The sequence below is a fragment of the Carassius gibelio genome, chromosome B7, assembly GCF_023724105.1.
Source record: "Carassius gibelio isolate Cgi1373 ecotype wild population from Czech Republic chromosome B7, carGib1.2-hapl.c, whole genome shotgun sequence".
NCBI lineage: Eukaryota > Metazoa > Chordata > Actinopteri > Cypriniformes > Cyprinidae > Carassius > Carassius gibelio.
Window position 1 is genome coordinate 35,426,208 of NC_068402.1, and position 26,971 is coordinate 35,453,178.

At 38.2% G+C, this 26,971-nt stretch overlaps 1 protein-coding gene across 2 annotated transcripts; it reads right to left on the reverse strand.

Annotated features, from left to right (window-relative positions):
• Window positions 1-68: 68 nt before the first annotated feature.
• On the reverse strand, window positions 69-24,992 carry LOC127961340 (ubiquitin carboxyl-terminal hydrolase 10-like). 2 transcript variants are annotated; one of them, XM_052560417.1, is made up of 15 exons: window positions 24,722-24,992; window positions 17,208-17,276; window positions 15,495-15,540; window positions 15,073-15,132; window positions 13,091-14,305; window positions 9,245-9,336; window positions 9,024-9,133; window positions 8,301-8,359; window positions 8,115-8,218; window positions 7,249-7,348; window positions 6,934-7,114; window positions 5,277-5,442; window positions 4,858-5,002; window positions 4,185-4,250; window positions 69-2,054 (listed from the first exon to the last, which is right to left on the reverse strand). In XM_052560417.1, the coding sequence occupies exons 1-15, from the start codon at window positions 24,740-24,742 to the stop codon at window positions 1,867-1,869; spliced, it is 2,622 nt and encodes an 873-aa protein (XP_052416377.1). In that variant the 5' UTR covers window positions 24,743-24,992; the 3' UTR covers window positions 69-1,866. The 2 variants fall into 2 exon arrangements, with proteins under 2 accessions (XP_052416377.1, XP_052416378.1); XM_052560418.1 differs by lacking the exon at window positions 15,073-15,132 and having other exon boundaries at window positions 24,722-24,989.
• Between the last annotated feature and the right edge of the window lie 1,979 nt (window positions 24,993-26,971).

A 26,971-nucleotide genomic window follows, 5' to 3' on the forward strand; every position in this document is an offset into this window, starting at 1 on the left:
CAAAGTTACTGGGTTAATTAAATACAAAAAAAAAAAAAAAAATCAAATTGAAATAAATAGGGGTCAAGCATGGTTCATGTATAACTTTATTCATTGTTGTGCTTTAACCCTGGGCTCATTTCCTTTCAAAATATAAATTTAAATGGAACAGAAAATATTTGAACGGGGAATGAAGAAAACAAATAAAATAAAATACAATCAGGTATTATATTGATGATGCAAGGTCTCTAAAAGAGACTCAAACATGATTTGCTGTTTGTGCGCATCTCTGGTCACACTTGAGACTTCATCAGGCAAAGCTGATCTCACCTTGTGCGACACAGCAATTTAACTGTAGAGACATTTTTAGCTACCCATTCTGAGATATTATCCTCAGAGCTGCACACGGAGCCTCAACATGTAGATTACAGGCTGACTGCTCGGAGCGGGCTAACATACAGAATGAGATGCATCTCAACACAGCTCCCTCTCCAAACTCGGCAGGAGTGGCTCAGTTCTTGGTGCTCTACTGATATCAAAAGGCAGCCAGTGGACAGCGGATACACTTTACTCGTACAATACAGGAAAAAAACGAACAGAACTAATGAAAGATGGTGAAAGGGCACAAATTTTTTTTTTTTACATCTCACTCAAACAAAGTGAGTCAATGTTCATGATGGAGTATCAGACATCTCTGGTATCTCGCCAGCATAAATGAGTGAAACTACACAAAGTCTAAGAAGAAGAAAACAAAAGAAAACAAACAAAAAAAAAAAAAAAAATCACAACACACCCCCCAAGGAGCTGATCAAGGTTACCGCCGCCAAGTTTCAAATTTTTTGCATTTAATACTTTTAAAACTTAAATATCGGCAAGAAATGAACAAAATGCACATCTGCCTTTTTTAATTGTCCGGTTTTATATTTCACCGTGCACAAAGCTTTTGTAATCATTTATGCCCTAAAGCGCATTAAAATTGTAAGACAGTAATTCTAATCCTACACCCAAAAATCACACTGAAGGTCTCAAACCAGGAAGCCAATTTCAGTTTTTTTTTTTCGTTTTACTTTTTACCATTTCAGCACACTGCAGCATCCTTTCTCCCACCCATTATCTTTGTTGTTCCCAAAACTCAAGTGCAATCTAGATCTGAAGCATCAGAGAAATGGGGGAGAGAAGAGGTTGTGGTGGTGGTGTTGGTGGAGTTGCGACAAACTCCTACTTTGAGATCTACACAAATTCTGGAAGCTTGCTGGTGTTGGGCCACTTTGATGCTCTAGTCAAGAATTTAACAGGCTCCACTTAACTGCTGCAAATTAGACCGACATCTCCTCTTGCTAAAAGGCAAAACACTTCATATTTTCTCCTATGCCATTTAAAAAACTAGATTGAAAGAAAAAGAAAAGAAAAGATTTTCTCCAGCAGTCCATCAGCCTCAACTGGTTTGAGTTCTTTCAGCTGGGATCCACTCTGGCCAGTCAAATGTGAGGCTGCGGCCATTTGAAGTGATTCAGTTCTGTGTCTCCAAACTGGAGCGTTCTGCAGTGCTAACATATCTCCCCTCAGCTTCTTCAGACCTGTGCGAGGCCGTGCACGGAGGGGGAAAACACTATTACAGGAAAGTCTTTTAGATACGTCTGATGTCTTTTCCTCTTCAAAAAAAAAAAAAAAAAAAAAGACTGGAAAAGCTGACTCTCTGGAATAGCAGGGTTGAGGGAAAAAGGATAATCGTGAAATTGGGCAGTGTTCCGGTTGAGACACGTGGTTGTGTGTGTGTTTGAGATTGTGTAAGTGTCTGCATGTAAACGTGTGTTTCAATGTGTATGTGTGTGTGTGTGTGTGAGAGAGAAAGGAGAGAGAGAGTGTTTGTGTGTACGAGTATGGTTTCTACAGCAGGTCCACACGACGGTAGTACAGCAGGTAGGCAGTGCGCTCTGCAGTCTGCTTCACCACCTGATGCTGATTGATGATCTTCACCGCCTGGTCATCAATGCGCAGCCAGCCGTTCAGACCGATGTGGAAGACATCTGTAGTGTAGTGGCCACCCGTGGCACTGTTCCCATGGTGATAGACGACTGAGGGAAAACACAAGGGACTCAGCATGTACAAAACTCAAACTCACACCAATAGATTTTCTGCCACTCCTATTTCTGTTCAGATGTGTGAAAATACAGTGCCAGATGGGTCCAAAACAAATCAGGAGGCAGCAGAAGTTTAGTTGTTTACAGTAGCTAAACAATGTTGCAACCTTCAGCGTTACACAATTCAACTCGTGCGGTCACAGGTGTGCATATATTGGGTTTTTAATAATGAATCCAGATTGGATTAGTCACATTTCTGACTATTATTTTTCCTTTGACTGTTGTTTTTGACTTCAGTGCAAAACAGCTTCAGATTATGAAATACTTATGAATCATCTGTTTTGAGTCCCAAATAGATCAAATTGATTAAAAGCATTTAACTCCAAAAGCTTTTAAAAGAGCATTACTACATAGTTATTATAGCAAAAATAATTGTAATATATAACAAGTGTAATAACTACAGTGATACAACTTTAAACAGTTGTTGGGTTGATTGGCAGTCTCAACCATTTCACACTGAAAAGCATGACAGATGAAATAACAATTTATTACACAATCCCTGCACATCAACAGGGGATTTGACAGGTTCCTAAAAACATGTTTTTACATTAACATGTAACTTTGAGCACCTGGAGCGTGTTTTAACAAAAATCTGTACATGCTTCACAGGCCAAAATACAGTAAAAAACCTTTAGACCCATCCTAAACCTCTTCTACAACTACAACAAACAAGAGATAATTAATGGCGCTCAAATATCAATCGCACAGGAAAATTGGCAGAATACAGACTTGATAGGACACACTCAACACTTATTGTAGTAAATGTTTGGCTGCCAGCAACATTTTACGGTAAGAAAATGTGAAATATCATGTGTGCTATAATCACAGACAATTAAATGAAAGGTTTAGAGACAACAAACTCTATTTTCCACTCTTACCAGATGTTCAAACTTGTGAGAATTAAGAAAATAGGCTGAGGGGAAATTTACTGGTATGGCAACTGCTGGACAGACTACTTTTTGACAAGCAGGGAGCCACTTTTTCCCCTCAGGAAAGAAAAATAAACTACAATTCACTCCTGGAGGCAGGGGAAAAAGGTGAACATCCCCTGTAAGGGAAGGCCATGTGTGTTTAAACAGGTCAGTATGTCATGTGTGGGGGCAGAGAAGAGAAAGACAAGGCCTAACTAGTCAGCAAATAGGAAAGTGCTGGAAGGATGGACGTCTTGACGACTGCTTGCTGGAAGCCATAATATAAGTTTTTGTGCACAGGCCTGTCAGGTAAGCTCATATAAACAGGATTAGTATCTAACTGTGGAAAAGGTCCAAATGATAAATCCTCGGGCAGGGAATTGTACGCAACGCAGTATAGCTGAGGGCCATTCTTAGGTAACATCAGTGTGTACAGAAGCTCATAGCAAACAAGCCTGGATGTCTTTCCCTTATTTCTTCACATGTAGTAATGTCTGTGACTCAGCAGAACTTTTTAAAATCTCTGCTATCAAAGATCTGAAAACTAATTGAGTAGTTTACTCTAGTAAGGGAGTAAAGACAATAGTCTCAAATCCTAAAAGATTCCTCCAAGTTAAAATCGGTTTTCTTTGATTATTAGTTTGACACGTTCACCGACAGCCATTTAATAACAACTGCATTCAAACGTTACTTTCTTCGTTTTTCGAGACAAGCCATGATAATTAATGCTAGAGATTTCTTCTAACCACATAAACTCTGGTGCTACTGTCCCCCGCTCACGGCGTTAATATGCTATGCTTCCTTCTCTATCATAAACACCAGTTGCGCCGCTGTTTTCATGTTGGGTTGTAATGCTGCTTGCATCGTCTTAAATAGACCAGTATTGCTAACATTCATAGACTTTTTTTTTTTTAATGAACATTTCAGCCTTGCTTTAATGCAGTTCAGAAGAACTGCTGAATAAAGTACTGCTTCCCACTGGAGTCTTTTTCAGATCTAAGTTGTTAAAGACCAGTGTTGAAATGGTCTTTTTAGTTGTTCGGTCAGAGAATGTTTAGAATTAAGTGTATAATGCACAACTGCACCACAAAGAGTAGACTTGTGTAGAAGTGTAGTTGCAGAATAAAAATGGAATAAACCAAAACAAACATACCTGCAAAGAGCCTGTAGGTTCTTTGGCCTTTCAGAGTTTTGCCCCGCACCCCCGGTGACAAGAGATCTGAAAATCATGATAAATCATTCTAATATGCAGCAGCTGTTTTTACGGCTGGTCAACTTAAACTATTAGTGTGATCCATTTGATAGTTCTGTAAACCATCATGTGTGTAGAAAACATAATAAATTGAATCCAGAGAAGCTGTTCTAAATAAAGTCCATATGAACTAACATGCAGACTGGAATTTATGGTTCCCAATTGTATTGAGTGACATCTAGCCTACTTTAATCAGCAGGAAGTCACTCACAAAAGAGAAGTATTTATTCTGCTCCCTCATTAGTGCTCGTTTATTTTTGTCAGGTTCATATTTTGTGGGGAACCTGGTCTCTTCGTGGGTAGCAGAATTGAGAGCACATGCACATGTGTTGCTCATAAACAATCACACTCACCAGATTTTCAAAACAATGGCTTATCACATCTTGGAACAATCCATTAAAATAAAGAGGTTTCTCAAGTGAAATTGAGTAAAGAATAAAGAAACTGGGTTTTTTCTCCTGGTATCACTTAATAAAGAACAAGCGCAACTGAAATTATGCAATCTCATTTAGTAGATGGTGAAACCTGCTAAAATGTGACAGCAGTAACAGTTTTATAAAAATGAAACGAGCACCTTTACTGATCTCCAGATCGACAGGGTAATCAATATTCTTGACCAGTTTTTGACATCCACCGGTCTTCTCAAAAACAAATCTCTTGAGGTGAAGCACCAGCACTGGAGGAAGCTCTTCAAGAGTCACTCGCCGACTGATCTCAATCTGAAGCAGAAAAGGAGGGTGGGAAATCAGCCACAGGTTCCAATTTCATTAGCATTAACATTAATACTTTCTCCTTTCCACTCTAGATATGAAGAGTTTCACATAGTTTAATATATTTATGAAATACAATTCTAACACAAGTGGTCAGCTAGTGCAATGATATTAAACTCCTTCTTAGGTTTCGATGGGAAACATCAAAGCAGAGTAAAGGGAGCCAAATAAACAGCCCACAGAAAAACTAATGTGATAATGAAACAATGATAATGATTCACACCTCCTGCTTGCTCTTAGTGGTGTAGCCCTGAACGGACTCCCGCGCCACCAGTACCTCCAGGGCCTCCTGGACTGTGCGGATCTTCTCGGATTGGATGTCCAGCTGCAGCGTGAAGAAGGGCTGCAAGGTGGCTGACTCTTTTGAGCTCTGCTGGTATACCACAGATCTATCAAAAAATTAAATAATAATTTAGAAAAGTGGACCAATTCTATGTTTAATTAATAAACCACTACTCCCTGTTAAAAGAAAAAGGTAAATTTAAACCATATTAAATAATTATTTGGGATGCATGATATCATGATAATTGGCCATAAATTTAAACGCAGTCATTGGCTTGGAATGAAAAAAGTATGCTGATATGCCTTGATGATAAGATGAATAGGTCACAAGCTATAGCTGACATTAAGAGAGAAAAAAAAAAAAGCTTCACAAACATGACTTGTACCTCAAATAAAATTGTATATACACCAATTTATACGTTCATTTTTTCAAATGGATTCTGAAACCTTAAATACGAGCAGCTAAAAGATTTTGAATTTACAGCTCTTTTGCTTTAGATCATCTACAAATGTTAAATCTGCAATTAAAATGTCAATGCAACTACTGAATTTTTCTGAAAAAAGTTAAAATATAGTTTGATGAAAGGTTTTGATCCACTTCAAATGTTGACTAGTCTAGTTATTTTCAAAGCCTTCAATGTGCCAAAAAAAAAAACTTAACTATTTAATTCTAAAAAGTTTTTGTTAAAAACTAACCAAAATAACCAAAATAAATAAATAGTTTATAATCTCTGCATGGGAGAAACTTGGTGGTGTTTCCAAACAAAATTAATTCCTGGAAATGAATTATATTGTCTAGTAAAATGAAAAAAGTATGCAGCTAAGTTTGTTAATGATGCACCATGACAGGTATATTTATGGTGAGAAACAACTGAGGAAGAGAAAAAAAAAAAAGAAAAAAAAAAAGTTTAAACAAAAAGTAATAAGCCCTAGCGGACTTAAAACCATCACCGTCCATCAAATTAGAGTATGCTATTATGAATCTGAAAGCCAAAAACTGTAGGTTTCTTACAGGAAAGCAAAAGAAAGGCTTAGCTACGCAATTAAATTCTCTAACAGTGAACCAAAAGACACCATAGCCAAACCATGGTCCCAAACACACAGAGAAAAGGCTTCATTTAAGCCTTGACGCCCCCACGTTCAAGCGTCTGCATTTCTGCAGCCACCTAAATTAGTTGGGCGGTGGTGGTGAGCCACAGGGTTTGCTATTCTGCAGTGAATTGTTTGTAATGGCCTAAGCCACACAGCTTGGAGGAGCATCGGGACAGCAGGATGGGCTGAAGATGGCACCACACTCTCTGAGCTCTTGTGTCATACCACAGTGTGCAGTGGGTGCCAATGAAAAGGCCAAGCCCATTCCTGGTTCCAATGGCTTTTCTTTTCCACAAGTTTATTTTTCTTGCAGAAGTGCTGCATATCTATCTACCTAATGTGGTTTAAGAGGTCAAGTTTCTCATGAAGCCACTGTTATGAGGATTACAACTCTACAGCATTGGTTCTAAAGCCTTTAAGACAAGATAGCACTTTTGAAGTAGTGAATACTTCTACACTATAGATACACAAAGTACCAGCTGGACAATAGCTGAGGTGTGCACTACCTGATGTGGCCACCGAATACATCTGTGATTGGAGTGCGGATGAAATCTGCCTGCCGGGTGATTGAGGTTTTGTTTCTTGGCCCGACCTGTTCCCATTCATCATCACTGCCTTCTTCCTCCTCCTCAGCAGGGCCTTCCTCTACTCCAGGCTGAGATTCAGGACCATTTGGTGTGGGGGCTTCTGCTCAGAAGCAGGAAGAGACAATTCAGTTAATATAAGACAGTCAGGAATAGAGTATTATCTAGAGTGGACAGGACACCAGACAAGAGCCTGATGTCCCTTGCAATTAATGCTGAACTAAGAAGGGAACGTACTCTCTTCCTGTGGAGAGATAAGCTTTTTCAGTGCCAGCATTTCCTCATGCAGTCCATTTAAAATGAAACCAAGGTACTCCTCCGCATCCTCTTGGCGACCCTGAAAGAGAAACAGAGATCATTAACGCATGCTAACAGTCCACACCACACTCTTTGACTATGTTCCATACAAAAACCAGTTACCAGTCAAACAATGACTAAGCTTTTGAATGAAGGTACTACTTTCAGAAAGCAGAGGCTTCCAATGCACCATAAAGCCTAACAAGAACCACATTATAATTTAATTTAGTAATGCCAACGCACATGGAACATGAATAAATTTGCTGTTTTTTCAAATCAACTGCCAAATGGCACATGTAGGATTGTGGGAAATTCTCTTCAAAGGAGTGTCCAATTTGGGCCGTGCCCTAATGCCGTCCATCCTCTCTAAACTGTCTGCAAAGGTAGTATTTCTTAGATACACAGTTGTTCTTCCAGATCCGGAAGACTGTGAAACCAAAGATTCAGCTCATTAACGGAGTTCTTTATCTTTCAGTTTTGATTTTGTTCATTAGCACTGTCTGACTCAAGAAGACACTCATTCCTCAGTGTTAGTGAATGTGCAGACAGATACAAAAAGAAACTGAACAGGAAGGTCTTGTCCTAGGATGTGTCAAGCACGAGTGTCTATCATTTTGACTTTGTTGAGAGGTGAGGTAAATTGTTGGTGGGGATAAATGTAAAATTGCATGAACTAGATTTGTAGTTTTCTTAGGTTAAAGAAGACATTCAAAATCTGTACCACTGGGCACCCTCAAAGAACGAGACGTTGGCAAATTCCACTGTTAATAGACTATTAAAAACAGCCCAGTCTTCATAATGCTTACCTTCTCAGAAAGGCTTGATTTGATGAGGGTGAGGAGTTTATAGATGTATGTGGGTTCAAAAGGAGCACCCACTCTAAGATCTTTCACTATCTTCTCTCCAGCAGCTACAAAAGAAAAATAATTTAATCAATAAATATAGAGCAGGGAATAAAAAGAGTTAATCAATCAACTCTGAAAAGACAATACCTTGCTGTTTAGCCTTGGAAGGGACAGGCATATTGCTGAACTCATTTACAAGCCGAACACTGTAAGACAAGAGATTATGGTCATCATATTAGAAACAATTAAATTATTCTCTAATTTCATTGCATGCAGTAAATGGCACGAACATTTGTAGAAAAAAACAGTACAACAATTTATTTTATATATATAGTCATAGTAAGGCAGAAAAGTGCACTTGGTCCAAGAAAATTGTACTTTTTTTTTCCTGACGTGTCTTTGCAGTGTTTTGATGTGTTGATTAACTGAACACAATCAGAATATCTTAGCTGTAGTCAAGTGCACATATTTCCATCTTAATCTGAAACTTGGAGGCAAACTAAAAGACTATTTATTTATTATGAATGATACATCTGGAATCAGTGAATAAACCGATGCCTCAATTCATATTTCACTCCAATTAAAAACCACTCAAAACCTGTAAAGTTTTATTCTGAACAGAGAATTTCCAGTTCAGTGAAGTCTGAAAACAATGTATGCTGTGGATGTGGTGGCATATGACAATCCTGCATTATAGAAAATACCTTACTTCAAAACCGATCACGTAACGTGGTCTACTGTAGTATTTAAACTAGTAAACACACAGAATGGATATCAGGTTCTGACTTATTCCACATCCAATCCACAACACAGTGCAATAACAGAAATAATTATTACTTCACAAGGGCAGCAAAATAGTCTAAAACTTACAAGTTATCCATCATGGGTGTGGATGTGCAGGGTCTCTGAGTCTCAGTGAAAAGGGGAATAGACTTCATCAGATGATACATGGGGGGACATGCAATCAGGGCCTGCAGGGTCTGAAGCTCAGTGTCAAGGAAAAATAAATAAACCGGACAAGATGGCCTGATCAATTCAGTATTAAGCAACATCAGTAAGACTGTAAGAACTGAGGCAAAGAAAAAGGATACAGCATTGATATAGCACCAGTTTCCTTTGTTTATCAGTCCTCTTGGTTGCAAAGACACCGGTTTGTGGATCAACTTCACATTCTCGATTAATTCTGACAAATGGAAAGAAAAATGAGCAATGTTCGCAGATTAAATACTAGGGATATAGAAAACTACATATTTTCAAGCTGAAGTAATAGATGGGTTGCCTATCTTTAACAAAGCCTTGCATGAGTGAGTGGGGGCATTTATAGATGTTTTTCCATTCAAAAAAAAAAAAAAAAAAAGACAAATCTAGACAAACTTGTCAATCTGAAGAGTAAGAATGAAAGATGTGATGTCCATCACTCTAACCTTGCATCATGTGACTGATGCACATGAAGCTAAATGTGGTAAAAATGAGGAGAATTTTGTACCACGCCTAGGAAGGGAGACTGAAACAATGGTACAGCTCCCATGGTAACGTGGAAATTTGAATTTATCAATATTGGAATAGATTTAAAGTGACATGCAAAGCAGAACTGAAACCAGCAATCTCTTTATTTTATACTGGTTATAAGACATTAATGATTCTATGACAAGCTGGTTTGAATGCTGAAATGACCCAATTTTACGAAAAAAAGAAGAAAAAAAAAGAAAAAAACCCCAACAACAACAACAGGGAATACACTGAAGGTAGAAATAAAAAATGAAGCTATTTGGCTACTGGTTAACAATGGTCAACAGCCTGTGTGGCTTAAGTGATATCAGAAAAAAATAAAGGGGATTTAATTGGCAATTTAAATTTTTTTGTTTACTCACAGGACTGATTGAGATATAGATATATTTGTAAAATGGCAGATTTTTTTTACATTTCCAAAAGTACACTTAATATTAGTCAGTCAAGCATTATAATATGATAATCAAGTATTATTTAATGACAGAACTTTAGTAACCTTACTTGAAAACCATGTAAGCATATTAGTCATTTTAACTGAACTTAGGACTGGTGGTGGGTGCTTTTTTGGTTATTCAGTGTTTCTGTAAAAAAATTGGGAAATAACTGACAGAAATACTGAAAATGACACGAATTGTACTAAGAAGAATAATATGAAATGCAGCAAGGTTTAATGAGCTGTTGGATTTATGAATTCGCTAGAAACTGATTTGCTGAAATCAAAACAGGGAAGATAACAGTTGAGCGCCGGCCAATGAGATGAACTCTGAACTCCAAAAAGAACTCAACTACAACAAAGAATACCAATTCCATTTAGCACGTCAATTCTCGGTCTCTCTGCATGTGTGAGAGAAAGCGATTTAGAAGCACTCAGGCAGAAAGTGTTTCGTGAGTGAAAATATATCGGTGCTAAACTTATACCTAGCCTCCAACTCACACACTGGGGAGTAAAATCTGAGAATTTATTAGCCATCGGCTAATATTAGCCATCATTTTTTCACCAGAACTCAAATTTAGTAGCATATGCGAGTGACTTATTCACAATGAATGTAGAGGGTTGTGTAAATCTAAATTCTTTAATTTAAGCTTGCAGCTTTGTGTGACTGTGGCTGGATAGATTTAAACCAGGTCACATCACATTCACGACTAACTCAAAACAGCAGCTAGAGCAGAAATCCAACTGGAGAGCCTTAATAAAAAAAAAAAATGCCACTCCAAAACCAAAAATAACATACAAGGGCAGCCAATGGTCAGGACAAGATCTGAGACTCCTCTTCACTTAGTGCCTGTCCAAATGTCTTGCATCAGAAGAGAAGAACAAATGACAAAAGGAATGCTGCCAAAAAGACACTTGTTTCACAATCATCTTTTGGCACAAGACGTATAATAAAAAAAAAAGGAGCTGATCTTCATAAGATCATGAATGCCATTTCCATTAGCTGCCTTGAAGAAAAACACATCTGAAATAGTCATATAAATGCCATCAGTCAAGCAGAAAACTCTTCCTGTTATGCAACAGAACATGAATTTAGAAAGGAGAAGAGTCTAGAATGTTAGAGTGGGACATAAGCCAAAGCTGAGATCAATAGAATACCTCCAATCACAATATGACAAGTCTATACACCAGACAGTCGTTTTAGAAGTCAGAGATTTGGAAATTATCACCGTTTTCTTGTGAAAGATTTCTCATATTCGAGGAACAGCAGGGGAAACCCAAAGAAGGATTTCATGCAGTGGAGAGTCCCTGTGATTGGTTCCAAGGTCACAAAATCAGGTCACAGTTGTTAAAACCACCCTGCTCTTGAACTTTAGTTGGAGACAGACTGGGATTCCCATTAATTCTCTTTCTGACCAATAATGTTGGAAATATGGTGGGTAAACACAGCACCTGGGTGGGCCTTTTCTCAAGATCTGTCATGATTAGTTTGAGCAACAGGCTGTGGAAATGTGGTTTTTAAAAGAATTGAGCAAATAGGCCCTAATAATAACCCATCTGAAGTGTTTAGGAGTCGCAGAGAGGGCTGATGGGTGCCATCAGCAGATCAACAAAACATGCTGCTGCCATCTTGTGGACAGAAACATGAATCATAGAATAGTTTCAACAAATTAACTTTCTGCTATTATTTACTCATCTTCATATCGGGAAATCTAAGGAACATTTACTCAGTATCCTTCTATACGACAAGAGATCACTGGCTGCATCCAAAAGTACATACTTTTCTACTATATAGCAGGTGAAAAACAGTATATGAGAAAAAGTAATATCCAAATTCATGTGGAATACAGCACACAAGATGAATGGACCACTTTCATATTTTTTTTTTTTCTGGTCTTTAGCTTGACAGATGCAGTCACAATAAACAGTCATTTTAGGCAAAAGATCTGTGTGAAGATTCTTAAAAGGCAGATATAAATAACAGAATGGCACATGGTTTGGTGCAAAGAGAGTAAGCTTTTAAGAAATTTAAACATTGAACATTTAAGTTCTGAAAAAGGTAACAAGTTAGTTCTAGTGTTGTCATGGTACCAAAATTTCAGTATCCTGTACCAATACCAGTGAAAATCCAAGGTTCTTGGTACCAAAAGCAGAACACAAAAACATGCTAAAAAAAAAAGGGTTTTGACGGGTTTGATTATTTGTCATTTGAATATAGGCTGGGGCCTTGATCACGTGAACCTTCTAAAACATTGACAAAAACACAAAGGGATAGTTCACCCCATAAATTTAAACTGTCATCATCACTCACCATCATTTTGCTCCATATCAAGAATCCATATCTTCAAAATAGAAATAAAGATATCTAAGGTATATAAAGATACCTAGATATTTAATGAAACATAAGAAATATTTATTCCTCTATTTAAAGCTGGCTGACCCAAAGAAACATCAAAAAGTTGATGAAAGAAATATAATTGTAATCTGTCTGAATACAGATTGCAATTATATTTCTTTTATCAACTTTTTGATGTTTCTTTAGCTACAAGCAGTTTAATCCAAGTGTTCTAAAGAGACATGATCACTATATATAAACAGAATTAAGATGAATATAAACTGATCAACACACATACATAGAACACATTAAGATCAAATGTGCTTGCATGAGAACTTCTGTTTACCAGTTTTCATATGCTCCATGTATGTACAATGATCAAAGTTAAGCCTAAATTAAATCCATTTATTACATGGATCATTTTAAGTAGGTCTTTACAAACTTTTAAAGCATACAAGTTTTAGTGGAACAGGAAAAAGGGACAGAATTTTCATAGATTACTAAATACATCATTTCTGGTATGAGGACTATACAAAGTCTGATAGATTTGGAAGAACATGAGGGTGAGTAAATACCAATATATGCATAGATGTTATGTGCAATACAACATTCTTTGCAGTCTGGATTCTAAACCTCCAACACTGTCCTGTCACATTTTACCTGCCAATTTCGGGGCCATAGGGTCTTCAGACACGGGGACGGGGCCCTCGCGAACCTCATTGGCCTTTTCAGGCAACTCTGAGTCAGCTGGAGGGAACGCGACCACAGCAGGCACGCTCTTCACCTCAACGTAAGCCTGAGGACCTCCAGGCAGAGGCTTGGAGTTGTGGAAGAGGCTGGCCCAGGATTTCGGGGGGTTTGCCACAGGTGCTGCAGTGGGACTGGGCGAGACTGGCGGCTGAACTTCAGAGTCTAAGGAAAGAAGGATTACAGAGGAAGCTGACTGCACCTCACCCGTTTCAGACGGGTCTTGCAGTCCGTCTGTGGTTTTGGCAGCTGAGGCAGTCTCTGGCAGCCCGTTAGCCTCCCCCGAGCCCTCGGCCTCCCTCTCATCAGTAGTAGCAGGAGTTGTGGTTGTGAGGGTGGCCACAGCAGCATCAGGGGGAAGAGGAGATGGAGGAGAGGAGCTGTGCCCTCCGTTACCCAGGAGTACTGGACTCTCTAGAGCTGGGGGTTCTGCATTTTGCTCTGCAGTCCTGGCACTCTGTGCCACCCCGCTGCTCTGAGAGGACGAAGAAGAAGTAGATGAAGAAGCTGCTCCGTTTCTGTCTGAAAAAGAGGCAGCTCCGCTAGTCAAGTCCAATGTCGAATTGTCAGGGCTTACACAAGTCCTCTGATGGGAAAGAGGGGCGGTTTGGGGTGTGGATATGCTGGATGTTACTGAATTTGGGGGGATGAGCTCAGCCCCAGATAACATGTCCCCTACCATGTCCTCTGAACCCATGAGTGGAGCATTTGAAGTATGTCCGTTAACCAGGCCTGAGACCCCAACTCCATCTGTGGCCACACCAGTGCTGTTGCTGTTGGAACCCTCCAGATAATTGTAGTATCCCGGCGGTCGTTTTTTCTTTTTCTTTCGTTGTCCTAAGCCGCCCGAAACCCCATCCATGTCTGAGCAGGCCTGGTGGCCTCCCAGGACTGAAGTCTCAGTCTCAGAGTTGCTGCAGCATAGGGAGTTAAAGTCAGCATCATCTGGGATATCAGCGACTGGTGCGGCGGTGGGAAGGGCCTTCTGAGATGGTTGGCAGCCTAAGATGAACTCAGGGGCCTGAGGATTAAGAGTGCTGGAGACTTTGTACAGCGAGTCTTTCACTGCCACAGACTCTGCATTCATTACCTCATCCACGCCAAACTCGATATGCTGGTAGTCCTCTCCTGTAGATAAAAACATTTCAGTTAAGACTGATTTATATGTAAAAAGGCTCAGCAAAACTGCCATATCTACAGGCAACTTCAGGCTAAAAATATTAACAAAATTGTATTCACAACAAATCATGTAGTTAATAATTAAATGCAACAAATTTGATTGGATACATATAAAGTGGTTGTAGTTCTGAACTGTGCAGGCTAAGCAGTGAAGGATAGTTTAAAGTGAATGAAACAGCATTAGTCACAATTACTGTAAGACTTTGAGTCTTAAAAGTAATCAGTAATCAGCTAAATCAAAGCAACCTGCAGTCATCATGGGAACAAGATCCCTAGCAATGGAAAAATGAATAGATAAGACCACATCCTCCTGTTAGTATTCATTTTAGAGGTTTTATTTTAGGAAAGCATGAAAGACAGGCTCATAAGCAGGTTGAGTTAGAGATCCTGAAAGACGGTCCATGAAGTCATATTCTTAGCCCACGTCTCGAGATGCGATGGCTTTTGGAAGAGAGTTTCCAGAAGAGTAATAAAAATAAAAATGTCAAAAGCCTCCCATCAACTCCAAGCACTGCAGGTAGATGCACATATGCACCAGAGACACGCCTAGGCATGCAAAGCTCCAAAGATTAGATGGACAGGCAAGAATGAGTAGTAAGGGTTTAAGGTTGATAAAAGGGGAAAGTTTAGAAAGCTGTCAGTGTTTAAAACCTGAGTGTTGAGTTCTGCAACAAAAACAGAGGAGTAAGGCACTGTGTAGTGGACCGAAAACTCACCGCAAACCTGCCGTCTCAATGATTCCGTTATGTAAGGCACAGCAGGAGTGCAGTAACCTCCTAAATAATTGATACAGATGAGGGTGAAGGTCACAACTACCCTAGAGGGCAATATGATACTGTCCTGGGAAAGATTATTAAAACTACAGAGATGGGCGTGTAGCCTAAGGAGGTATATATTCAACTCAGTGATGAATGAAGACCATTCTACAAATTAAGGATTAGGATGTGAACAGGACAGATGAATATTTAAAATGTTTTCTATGTGTGAAGATGTAAGCTATGGTTAACACATACTACATGAAAACTATTGTGTGCTTGTGTGACAGTAATTGTGGTTAAGCATATTGTAATCTATAACTCATATCCTTAATCCTAAATCAGTACATGTAGCAACATTTCAAGTGAGGCTTTGATCTTACCTGAGGAGTGGCTGACGCAGGAGACTTTATCATTGAAGGGGGGAAGCTGAAAAGAAATGTACATGAGATCAAGTCAAATCAAGTCAATAAAATGTGTACATATTAGGGGTGTAATGGTACGTGTATTCGGACCGGACCGTTTCGGTACAGGGCTTTCGATACGGTGCACATGTGTACCGAATGATCGAATGCAATATTTTGTGTGCGGAACATAGGTACATTTTCATGTTTCCAAACGAACATATTAAGTGGCGGAAGTGTCCACGTTCAGCGCAAATCCCACCCTGCAGCTGATTCTAAGGCCGGTGACATACTGGCTGCATGGCGTGTGTGTGCGCGTTTCTGCTGCGTGACGGCTGCTTCGTGTTTTCTGTGTCTTTACACACCAGAATCGTGCCTGATGCGGCGCTGGTGCGCTGCTGCTACTGTAGGTGACATAGAGGGAGGCTGCCGACAGACCAGGATATTGTCTTCACGACAACAATATCTATACTTCATGTTGAGCATAAATATAAAGCCTAATGATAAAGGACACCGGCAAAAGTATTGATGGCAAAATAGACTATGTTTGAGAGGTGCAATATGCCGGTGTGTCACCAGCTTAAGGTTTTCAAAAGGCATCACACGAGTGTGAACATCACTACAACTAGGAAAAAATGATTGTAATTCAAACGCAGCTCCCGTCGGTATTTAAACAGACCTTTGCTCTTAATTCTGATCGGGCCGACGCAATAACGAAATCTGAGCAGGTCTAAAAACTGAAACTGTTGATGCTGCACTTTACATTTTGGAAAAGTTATATATATTTTTTAAATATGAGCAGGCCTACAAGCTGGGATTGGTAATCCTGCACTGTAATCATAGTTATTTATTTATATTTTTAATTATATTTTATTATATGATATTGGTTTGAAAGAGTATTTTATTCAGTGGAAAACTTTGCAGCAGTATTTTATTTCTTATTCTTTTTTTATTTTATATATACTTTATTAAAAAGTTTTTTTTTTAAGTGTAAACAAATTGTTAAAAAAAAAAAGTTTATAGTAATAAACAACCTGCAGTTTAATGTTTGCATTTCTTTCCCTTATTGTACCGAAAATGAACCGAACCGTGACTTTAAAACCGAGGTACTTACCGAACAGTCATTTTTGCGTACAGTTACACCCCTTAGTACATATACACAAACAAACCTTCATTACCTACAAATTTAAATACATGTATTTTGAACTAAACAGGCCCAGATTTGTTTATAGCGTACTTTGGAGTGGAAGACTGGAGTTTAATTCACAGTCAAAACATGTTGACACACTGACACATTGAAAGCATAGTTAATGAAAATTCAGTTTCAGACGTTCCAACACTTGCTCATTTAAATTTACATGCAAGTTGGAATGAAACAAATTAAACACTGGAACTAGGGTTAAAATGGCAAATACTATATTTTGAAAGTGAACTTTAATTTTGTGCTTAACTGTTGCACATGAGAATGGGAAAAGTGGAATTTACAAAATACATGGTTATTTTACATATTTAAAACTTACAAAAACAGGCTCTACCTCGTCAGAATACCTTAATGGTAAGACTTTTGAAAATAAGCAAGTTATTAATGACAATACAGTAAAACTAATCACTTCGAAAATGCTTAACACATTGAACAGCATTTTAATGGAAAGCCTTTAACATTTAATTAATTCATGCATGTGATTATTTTACCTCAACGTAAGAGCGGGGAGACACAAAGAACTGATTGAACTCATCTGGACTGAACTCCCCAAAGATGTACTGTGAACAAAAAAAAATAATAATTAAAATCAAACAGAAGCACAACGTTAGGTGTCACTTAATAATTGTAAGGTATTTTAACTTCATGTTAATTGCAAACACAATCATTTACTAAAATGATGGCACACCATAACACTGAAGTGGTATTTCTGGCATCAGTCAGCACCAAAATGATTCCATTATTAAATTTAGCTCACTTATTGAAACACAATTAAAGCACTGTGTATGAGGGTATGTGAGGACATGGCAGCCATCATTATTGCAACATCAGGTTGGGTGAAAGTAAAGAGCAAGTTGGAAACTGATGAGTCATGCAGCATGGCAATATGGCTCTCTTGTGTCCCACTTTACAGGGCAAAGCAATGGCAGAGAGAGGTCCTTCAAGCACTCACTTTGGCCAATGTGTAACATTGTTTGAGCACAGACATTTAAACATTACTGAATATATTGTGAAGGTTTTAACATTGATAGATTTTTAGTGTTCTGACCTGCCACAAACTGCAATCTGACTTTACTACCTTAGCCTTAACAGGTACTCCAGATTAATTAAAAGTGTGGTTTACAACAGAAGTCATCAGAGAAGATGCTTTTATCATGGTATACAGTATTATCACTGTATTGAAATTTAGTTTCAGAAAAGTACAGTATAACAGGTTTAATAACTTATAAAAATAACTGAACCAATAAATACAATAAAGCAATACAGAAAATATATAATAGGTCAGTTTTACACAGATTAAAGTGCAAGAGAACTATAAAGTCCTATAGGTACCATTTTACAATAAGACCTCATTAGTTAACCTTAGTTAATGCATTAACATTCACGATGAGCAATAGCTACATTTGCTACAGAAGTTATTAATCTGTTAAAAAAAAAAAAAACAAGTCTTAGTATAGGTTAGCTCATTAAATAACAGTTGCAACTTTAAATTTTAACAACGTTTTATTAAATATTGGAATACTTAAGTTTGTTAACTAATGAATTAAATAATGGTAGCTATTGGACCCCTGGTGTAAAGTGTAAATGAACAAAAGAATCAAAACACTTTCAAACAATATCAAGGGCATGTTGTAATCCAGATTTAAAAAAAGAAAAGTCTAAATATTTACTTTCTAACTTTAATAGACTATTTAAGTATTTGGCACTGTGATGAGCACCATAGCAAATACACAAATCTGAATGACTGTTTAAAAATATTGAATAATGATTTAGAATATAGCGCAGCTGCTTTATTTATGGGGTTTCCAGGCTGTGGAAATGGCACGTTCCCCGATGTGCTATAGTATTCACTGTATTTAGAAGTGCCCATGCCCAATCGCATATTGAGCTGTGTTCAACCAAGTCTGTGCCTTTTTCACACAGAACAACCTCCTCAACAGCAACCAGACTGTTTTCAGAAGTGTACATTTCAACAGAGACTGGCAAGAGCGGACTCCAAATATTCAATACTTGCTGGATCTGTCTGCTGATTTTGACACTTAAATCCTCCTGTCAACCCTATTGGCAAAGGTCATCTAAGGAACCACAAACCATTGGTTTGAGTCTTACCTATTGATCCTTCAAAGTATCTCAGAGAGGTGAGGAGTTCAAGTCACAACATCTAACTACTGAGGTGCCTCAGGGTTCAGTTCTTGGAGCACTTCTCTTCTCTGTCTACATGGCATCAATAGGTTCTGTCATGCAGAATCGTGGCTTTTCTCATCACTGCTATGCTGATAGCAAAGACAAGTTATTTATTTTTCATTGGCTAAAGTAAAGAAATATATATAAAATGTTAATCATTACCCTAAATTTCTTTAATTGGATGAATGGAAAAAAAATCAGTGTAGAATATACACAAAGAATATAGACTGATATATCAATATCTGCCTTTTTTCTTTCTCACCCTAATATTTGCCCCCAAAAAACTCATACTTTCATTTCACACATCTCCATGTCAACCTCTCTCACGCTGCTCAACTGAGCTCCGTTTATCAGGTGAATATCAGTGCCGCTGGGCAGGAGAGATGAGGACCTGCTATTTTTGGTTGCAAATGCACAGTTTGGAACCCTAAAAGGTATTGTAATAATGTAAATAATGTAAACAATTATGCATTTTTCAAACCACCAAGCATGAGCATGTCCTAGTTCACTCCCAAAAGAAAATCAAGACTTTGTAAAAGAGCATAACAGGACCCTTTTAAATACACAAAAGAATTAAAAAAAAAGCTACTTTGGAGGAAAAAAGTTTTTTTTTTTTTTTCTTAATCAAATAGACATGCTAAAACAGAATTTGGTAACAATATAAAATATGGTGAGAAAAAAATAAAACATTTAATAGTGCCTTAAACAACAATTTTTGTTAATCTTTTAATGAATTGATGTGAAAATGTAAACATTTCATGATTTTAATAATTTGGATTGATAAAATTTACATTTAATATTAATCTTTTTAAACTATTAAAAATGAGTCAAGAAAAAAGGAAAAACTGAATTTAGAAAAAAATTATTTCATAGGTCCTTACTTTTAAATTTAATTAAAACTATTAACTACAGCGACCATTAAGGAACTATGAAATTATTTTTTTAAAGTTTACATTTCAGTAACTTCATGTTCATGACAGTCTTTAGATGAACTAAAAGTTTCAAAGATGAAAAACTCAACAGGCTCTGCAAGCGTGTACATAATACCCCTTTGCATTGACCACTAGCTGCATGAAAAGGGAGAGCAAGAAAAAAAAAGAAACTGCAGTTCAAGCACATGTAACCGTTTGCAAATCACTGACCTACACTGCTGAAATGGCACCACAAGAGACAAACGGCAAGCCGTAATCTAATGCCCTCTGGATGGCGAGTACCATCACAACAGAAAGAATGTCTCTTTGCCCCTTTTCAACAGGCGTGCCACACGTACCATACTAAGCTCCTCATCGCTCTTCATTTGGACTGGGGATTACCACAAATTAACCACATGAATATTTTCAACATGCTCTGGTGATAACACACTCACACTTTCATGCATGCGAAAGAGCCATGGGTGATGCTCATAAGTGAGGAAGTGTTAAAGTCACAATGAAACAAAAACTGCCAATTCTTATTAGTTTATTGAATACTACAGTGACTAGAAATTATTTATCCACACAAACTTATGTGCCCTCATAACTTTTAGGGATGGGTAACAATTTTTTAATATTCCATTAGTTGATTTAATTATAGAATTGAAGTCTATTGTTAAGCAGGATATACATAGCCTACTACTACTAAAATAAAACAAACCTTATTTTTTAAGGATTAATCACAAAACATTTCTTCCATGTTTCAATTTTAATAGTAAATCCCCTTTGTTTGCCAAACAAAGGTTTGCTTAATTTTCAGTAATTAAAAGAAATTAAATTAATGTTTAATGCCTTCATTTGATAACAATAAAAATGAATACAAACTGAATTTCCGAGGGGGGGGGAATCATTATGCTTTTTTACAGAAAAAAATACATTTTTGCATTCAAATAATTATACGTGTTGATAAAACATTTCATAGGGCCCTAAACATGTCATTTTTGTTAAACTTATTAAACTGACGTGAAAATGTATAAGTTTCATGATTTTAATTAGACTTGCTTTATGATTAATAAACTTCAATTTAACTATTTAAAAAAAAAAGTAGAGAAAAATTTAAGTTAAAAAAGCAATTTGGAAAAGAAAACAAATGGAATTTAGGGAAAAACTGATTTCATAGGGCCCTATTAGAGTGTGGTAATTTCAACATTTACTATTATTACTACTACGATTCAGTACTTTTTTTTTTTAATAAAGCATTGTATTTGTTTTTGTTCAGTATCAATTTTAAAAAACTATAGGCCAGTGCTGCCCAACCTAGCTATCGGTATCGGCATAATCCACTATTGGTCGAACTCTATCCTAGATTCTGAATTAAACAGTTAATCATACAGATCGAAAGCATTGATCCCATGTCTATTGGCCAGCCCTAGGGAGGGTTGTAATTTTTGAATAATAATCAAATAATGCCCAGCGATTTTCAAATATTATTTTTGCTTAGAATGCCTATCCCTAATAATTTTTAATCAAAAACATTTTTCCCAATTCACCTTGCCAACAACATCCCTTCTCTGATGACGTCTGCACCGGTTTGAGGCCACAAAAATCCCACCATTCCAGCAACCCGTCACTCACATGAGATCGTAGCAATAAGCAAACAATCCAATCAATACTGGATTGACAAATTCAAGACCAGGTCTACATTACTTGTTTGAGAAGCAGTTTCTCTCAGATACACCGTACAATAGGGAATAACTAGCGATCACAGCTTTAGCTCCATGCTGACTTTAACATGATAGGTTGCTTAATTCAAGTAGTTTTAAAAATGGTTTAAATGACCTCATCTTCCAGTACGTTAAACTGTTAAACCACATTTATGAAGATATAGAAAGAGCTGCTGTGAATGTGGTTTTATGTAAAAGGTGTCATCCCCCTACAGATAAAGACAAACCAGACAAGTCACTGGATTTTCTGGTTTCAGACCTTCCCTTAAAAAGGATCGCATAACAAGTTCTCCCATCACCACATCCAAACGCTTTCAGATATGGCTATACTTTATTATGCTATGGCAAAAGCTTTATATTGCTTAGGCCAGCAATTACTGATTCGACAAATCTGCATATCCCCAATGCTTCTTTAGAGCAACAAATCTCCATATATTTTATACACACGCACACACATTCAGGAGAAGAACAAAGTTTTACTTGTTGTGCTGCTAGCCATAAATCCTGTTGTACCATCATCCCACAAGCACAGCTCACTGAGCTTTTAAAGCAGATGTCATCATACTTGGAGAGTGCCCATCAGCTGCCTGCATTTATTTTTATTATATTTCATCTATAACAGGCTACAACTGAGGGATATCCTCTAAACTTGGCACTTCATAACCTGCCCCACCCTGAATTGCAGGACATCTAACTTCCATCCATTTCTTTTATTACAAGACTCGTCTTCATCTAATTCATCTCACATATTCAATCCAACATTGCCCAATCCTTGTAAACATTGTTTTGCAAAGACCGTCACACACCATTAATAGACACATCGGCTCACAAAGATTTCCAATGGTTGAAAGTGTGACCAATGCCAAGTGAATCTAAGGGGTACAGGGCAACATTCATGTCAAGCATGCACTTAATTAAGTCGGAAACTATTGTTTACTCAATGTGGGATTCCAACAAGGCTGTGAATTTACTTTAAATCAGTTAACTCAACTTGTGTATGCAGTCGCAGCAGTTACAGTTAGTCAACGTAAACCAGTCTCACTAAAAATAAGCGGTGCATATTAGTGCTCAACCGATACAGCTTTATTTGAAGGCCAGCTTTATTTTGACAGCAGGGTGGCTGCTGGCCAGTATATAGATGACTTAACACACTATTTAATAAAAAAATATAAAATGACTTAAGCAAAACATATATTCGCATATTTACTAAAATATAATTTAAAAATGAATTAAGACGAACTTAAAACGTTAGTTCACCCTTTAATTTGCCTCATACTCAATTGAAACCTTATTTTGTCCTGATTATTTTGATCCAGAGTGTTTTTCCCCTGAAAATGCTAGTTCATGTTATCGAAATGCACTACATCTTGCCAACTTTGCTCACAGGGTATGACATCTTTTCTGAGAATCTTTTTAATCCCACTTTGTCTAAATCAAAAATTACATGCAACACTGAAAAACAACACTTTTTAAATGAACACTGACAAATTATCAACTAAAAATAAAAATAAAATAAAAATGTATCATTCAAGATATGGTGTTATAACATAGGAAATTATCAAAAGGCTTGACATTTTTTAACAGGAATAATAAAATGGGCACACATTTTAATTCTGTAGTCCTATTATAGTATTTTTCACAAAAAAATAAGAAATGTGTATTTGTACTACGTGAAAAAAAGACAGGGGTAACACTAATAATATATACACAACACAGAGAGAATATGACATGAATGTGACAAACTCTGTATCAGACCATTGCATGTGTGTTTTTATGCAGGCTACAAACACACACTTCATAGGATCTAATCGTGGGAATAAATATTTATTAGATTTCCAAAGACTACCTTAACTTATATTCATGCTGAATGCTTACCATACATGGGTAAATTGTGTCTGAAAGTACTGTAGTGTTTGCCATTCTCAGTAATAAAAAAAATGACACCGTTTTCTTCAATAGTTCCATTTAATAATATATAAGAAAGAACTGGTACAAAGACAGTAAATTAATAAAGTGAATTATAGGATCCTCAGTGCATCAGACATTTTAAGTGCTGTCAAAAAAAAAACATAATATAGGTTTACAAATTGATCTTGACGCTATCGCCAACCACTTGTGCGTATTCATATCTAAAGAGAAATTTGCTGTGAGCATGGCAGTGAGAGTAAGTGAATGATAAACCTAACAATACTGTAAGAATTAAAGCTACGTTTAAAATTTAGCCAGGTGAAAAAAGCAACCCAAACATGGGAGAATTCAGAGAACAAACATTCTTCATGTTTACATGAACACTGACAGGTAGCCTGGCTAACTAACATTTTAACAGGATCTCGTGCTTCGTGTATTTTAGATTCCTTGTTACAGCACTTCAGCAGCCAAACATCTTCCACTTACCAGAAATACTCATAACTTTATATATTTATAAGAATAAGTCCCCAATTCAGCCATATGGCAACCAGCGCAGAGATACAAGCCATTTGACTTTAAGAAAGTGACAAACTTAAAGACAGCACACGATTTATATTGAATATGACAGGCCTGTTTACGACATCAAACAACTGGTTTAATCAGGACCTCAGGGAAAGCGTTATCGAGACGCTATCGTCCAGCACGCGGCTAACAGTCAGAGCTACAACGATGTAGCATCTACAATGTGCCTCGTTTAAAGTGAACAGACTTCAAACCCGCAGTTAAGCTGCTAAATCACATTCTGGCAGTGGCGAGCTGTCACTGAATATGTGGTGGATGTCATGTGCGCAATAAACAAGCGAAAAACTCCAACGAGAGAGTTTGAATGAGGTTGAAGACAGGAAGCGATACCGCCCCCAATCAACAGGCCTATTATACTACATAAGCCACATGACGCGACTCGATTTCAACTCGCTTAAACTAAAGACACTTTGTAGAAACACTTCATACCTTCTTACAGTACCCGGTGGAGGCGGTAGACACGGGATATCCGACAGAAACGTCGTCAAAGCGCGGTAGGTTCAGAAACGCTCGTCTGCTAATGACCGTTATTATCGCGTGGCCAGGCCGCAGCAGCAGCGCGCGGGCCACACACACACGCGCGCCCAAAACACACACTCCGACAAAGAGTCACGTACAGCTTGAGACTAATAACACACACCGCGTGCCATTACGAGCTAAAGCGCAACACAGAAAGCGGCAGAAGTGTTTTCCTACCTGGCTGCTCTGCGAAGCCATGCTCCCTGTGAGATTTCTCCACAAACACAAGATGAATGTTGTCTGGGGGGGGAGGTGAGTTTGTAGTACTCGGTATTGATGTTACCAGTAAACGCCTACTGTGACATGGTTTCCATTTCGCTATGGTCTGTCATACAGTGGTTTTACCCCGGTTTAGTGCTACTACTCCAGCATATCACGCTGTTTCCACCACCGTCGCCGCCATCTTTATCACGCGCCAGTGTGTGCTACTCGAGAGCGCGCCCTGCGAGATCGTGTGCGTGCGCGGCAAGGGGCAAGGAACTCGACCGGAAGTTGAAGTCGGGTGGGGGCTGCCATCTTTTAGCAGAACTTCACTTGCGTTAGCATTCCCATTGACTCCCATTCATTTTGGCGTCACTTTGACAGCGAATAACTTTACATCTGAGGCGTTTAAAGACTCTGTTTGTCCATTATTTATTTCTAAAGATACACGACAATGTATAAAGGGCTCCATTACCTTCTATGTTACATTATGGCCCCGTATAAACAGTTTTTGTAAAAAATAGGCTAACGATTGCGTCATAACCACTCGGCTCTCTGTCGCATTACCGTACAGACAGGAGGAGAAGCTCGCAGGCAATTAACTTAATATGGCGTACTGGCGTTACATTTTAAAATACTATACAAAATAATTAATCAGAATACTTACTCCTGCTCACTCACGACAAAGAACTCCCCGCTCAAGCTCGCCGTCTCTGCAAGATTAATGATGGCAGTTTGCACGCACAGCTACTAGAAGATTTACATCTGTCTGACAGGTTGCTGACGTCGTCAAGCTTCGTTTGAGTCTGCGCGCCAGAAACGGAAGTGCTAAAAAACGCTAAAACTGGGCTTCATTTGTCTCAATTGAGTTCCAATGGGGTCGCTGTGTCCATTTCTTTTACTGTCTATGGTGCGCGGAGGGCGGGCGGGCGCGCCAAAATGACGTGCAAATTCAAACTTGCACCGTTTTCTTAGTCATCGTTACAGTGGCGGTTCTACATTGAAATACACCCTGGGCGAGACCCCTTTCGAGCGCTCCCCTCCCCCCCAGATGTGAGGGCCAGTTAGTAGGGTCGGTTGACAGAGGCTCATCCTCACCAGTGGGGCTCAGTGGGGGTTCAGATCCAGGCATTGCTATCAGACGGCATATTGGCATATTACTCAAAACACATAGCAGTGAAAAAACATAGTCCTACTCATAAATTATCAGAAATATTACAATTACATTAAATTGCAGTTGTCCAGTTGTCTTGTAGCCCACGACACACACACCTGAAAGCTCATGCTGGGGAGAAGTAGAGGAAAAGAGGTCTTCATCCTCAATATCAGATATATGTGTAGTGAAGTGACATTCAGAATTTATGCTCTGCATTTGATTTAACCCATCCGAAGTGCACACACACACACACTGTGAACACACACCCGGAGCAGTGGGCAGCCATTTATGCTGCGGCGCCCGGGGAGCAGTTGGGGGTTCGATGCCTTGCTCAAGGGCACCTAAGTCGTGGTATTGAAGGTGGAGAGAGAACTGTACATGCACTCCCCCACCTACAATTCCTGCCGGCCCGAGACTAGAACCCACAACCCTTTGATTGGGAGTCCAACTCTCTAACCATTAGGCCACGACTTCCTCCGTGTAGCGGAGGAGGTGGTTGGCTCATCCTGACCAGTGGCAGAGGATGCTCCAAAATATTTTAGAAGTGCCCCTGAAATTGCAATTGAACTGCATTTGAAATCAAAAGACCATAGGATAATGTTTCATAAAGCTAAAACAGCCTGGGGTCAAATTGACTCAAAACATAATAGAAGGGTTACACAAACATGCTCTTACACACTAACTGGCTGTCATTACACGCTATATCCTCCTAGACCCGGAAATTCCCGAATTTCATTTTTTCCCCCATGTCATCACATCAGCATAGAAACAAATAGTAAAAAAATATATATTGAAAAATTATATTTTATTCATGTTATGCTATGGTCACTGGGACTCAGTTGTTTAAAAAAAAATAAAAAGACTTTAAATTATATGTATAGGCAAAAACAATGGGATTTTATTTTTTAATCACCAAAAACTTTTTGGGTTTCAGGAACTTTTCAACCAAAATCTGTATATCAATCTAACTTTCATGGAGGTACCATTAGCCATTAGGTTACTGCCTCAAATTATACGCATGACACACTTTTAGTTATGACTTGTAAAACTATATTCAGGAAACTATACTT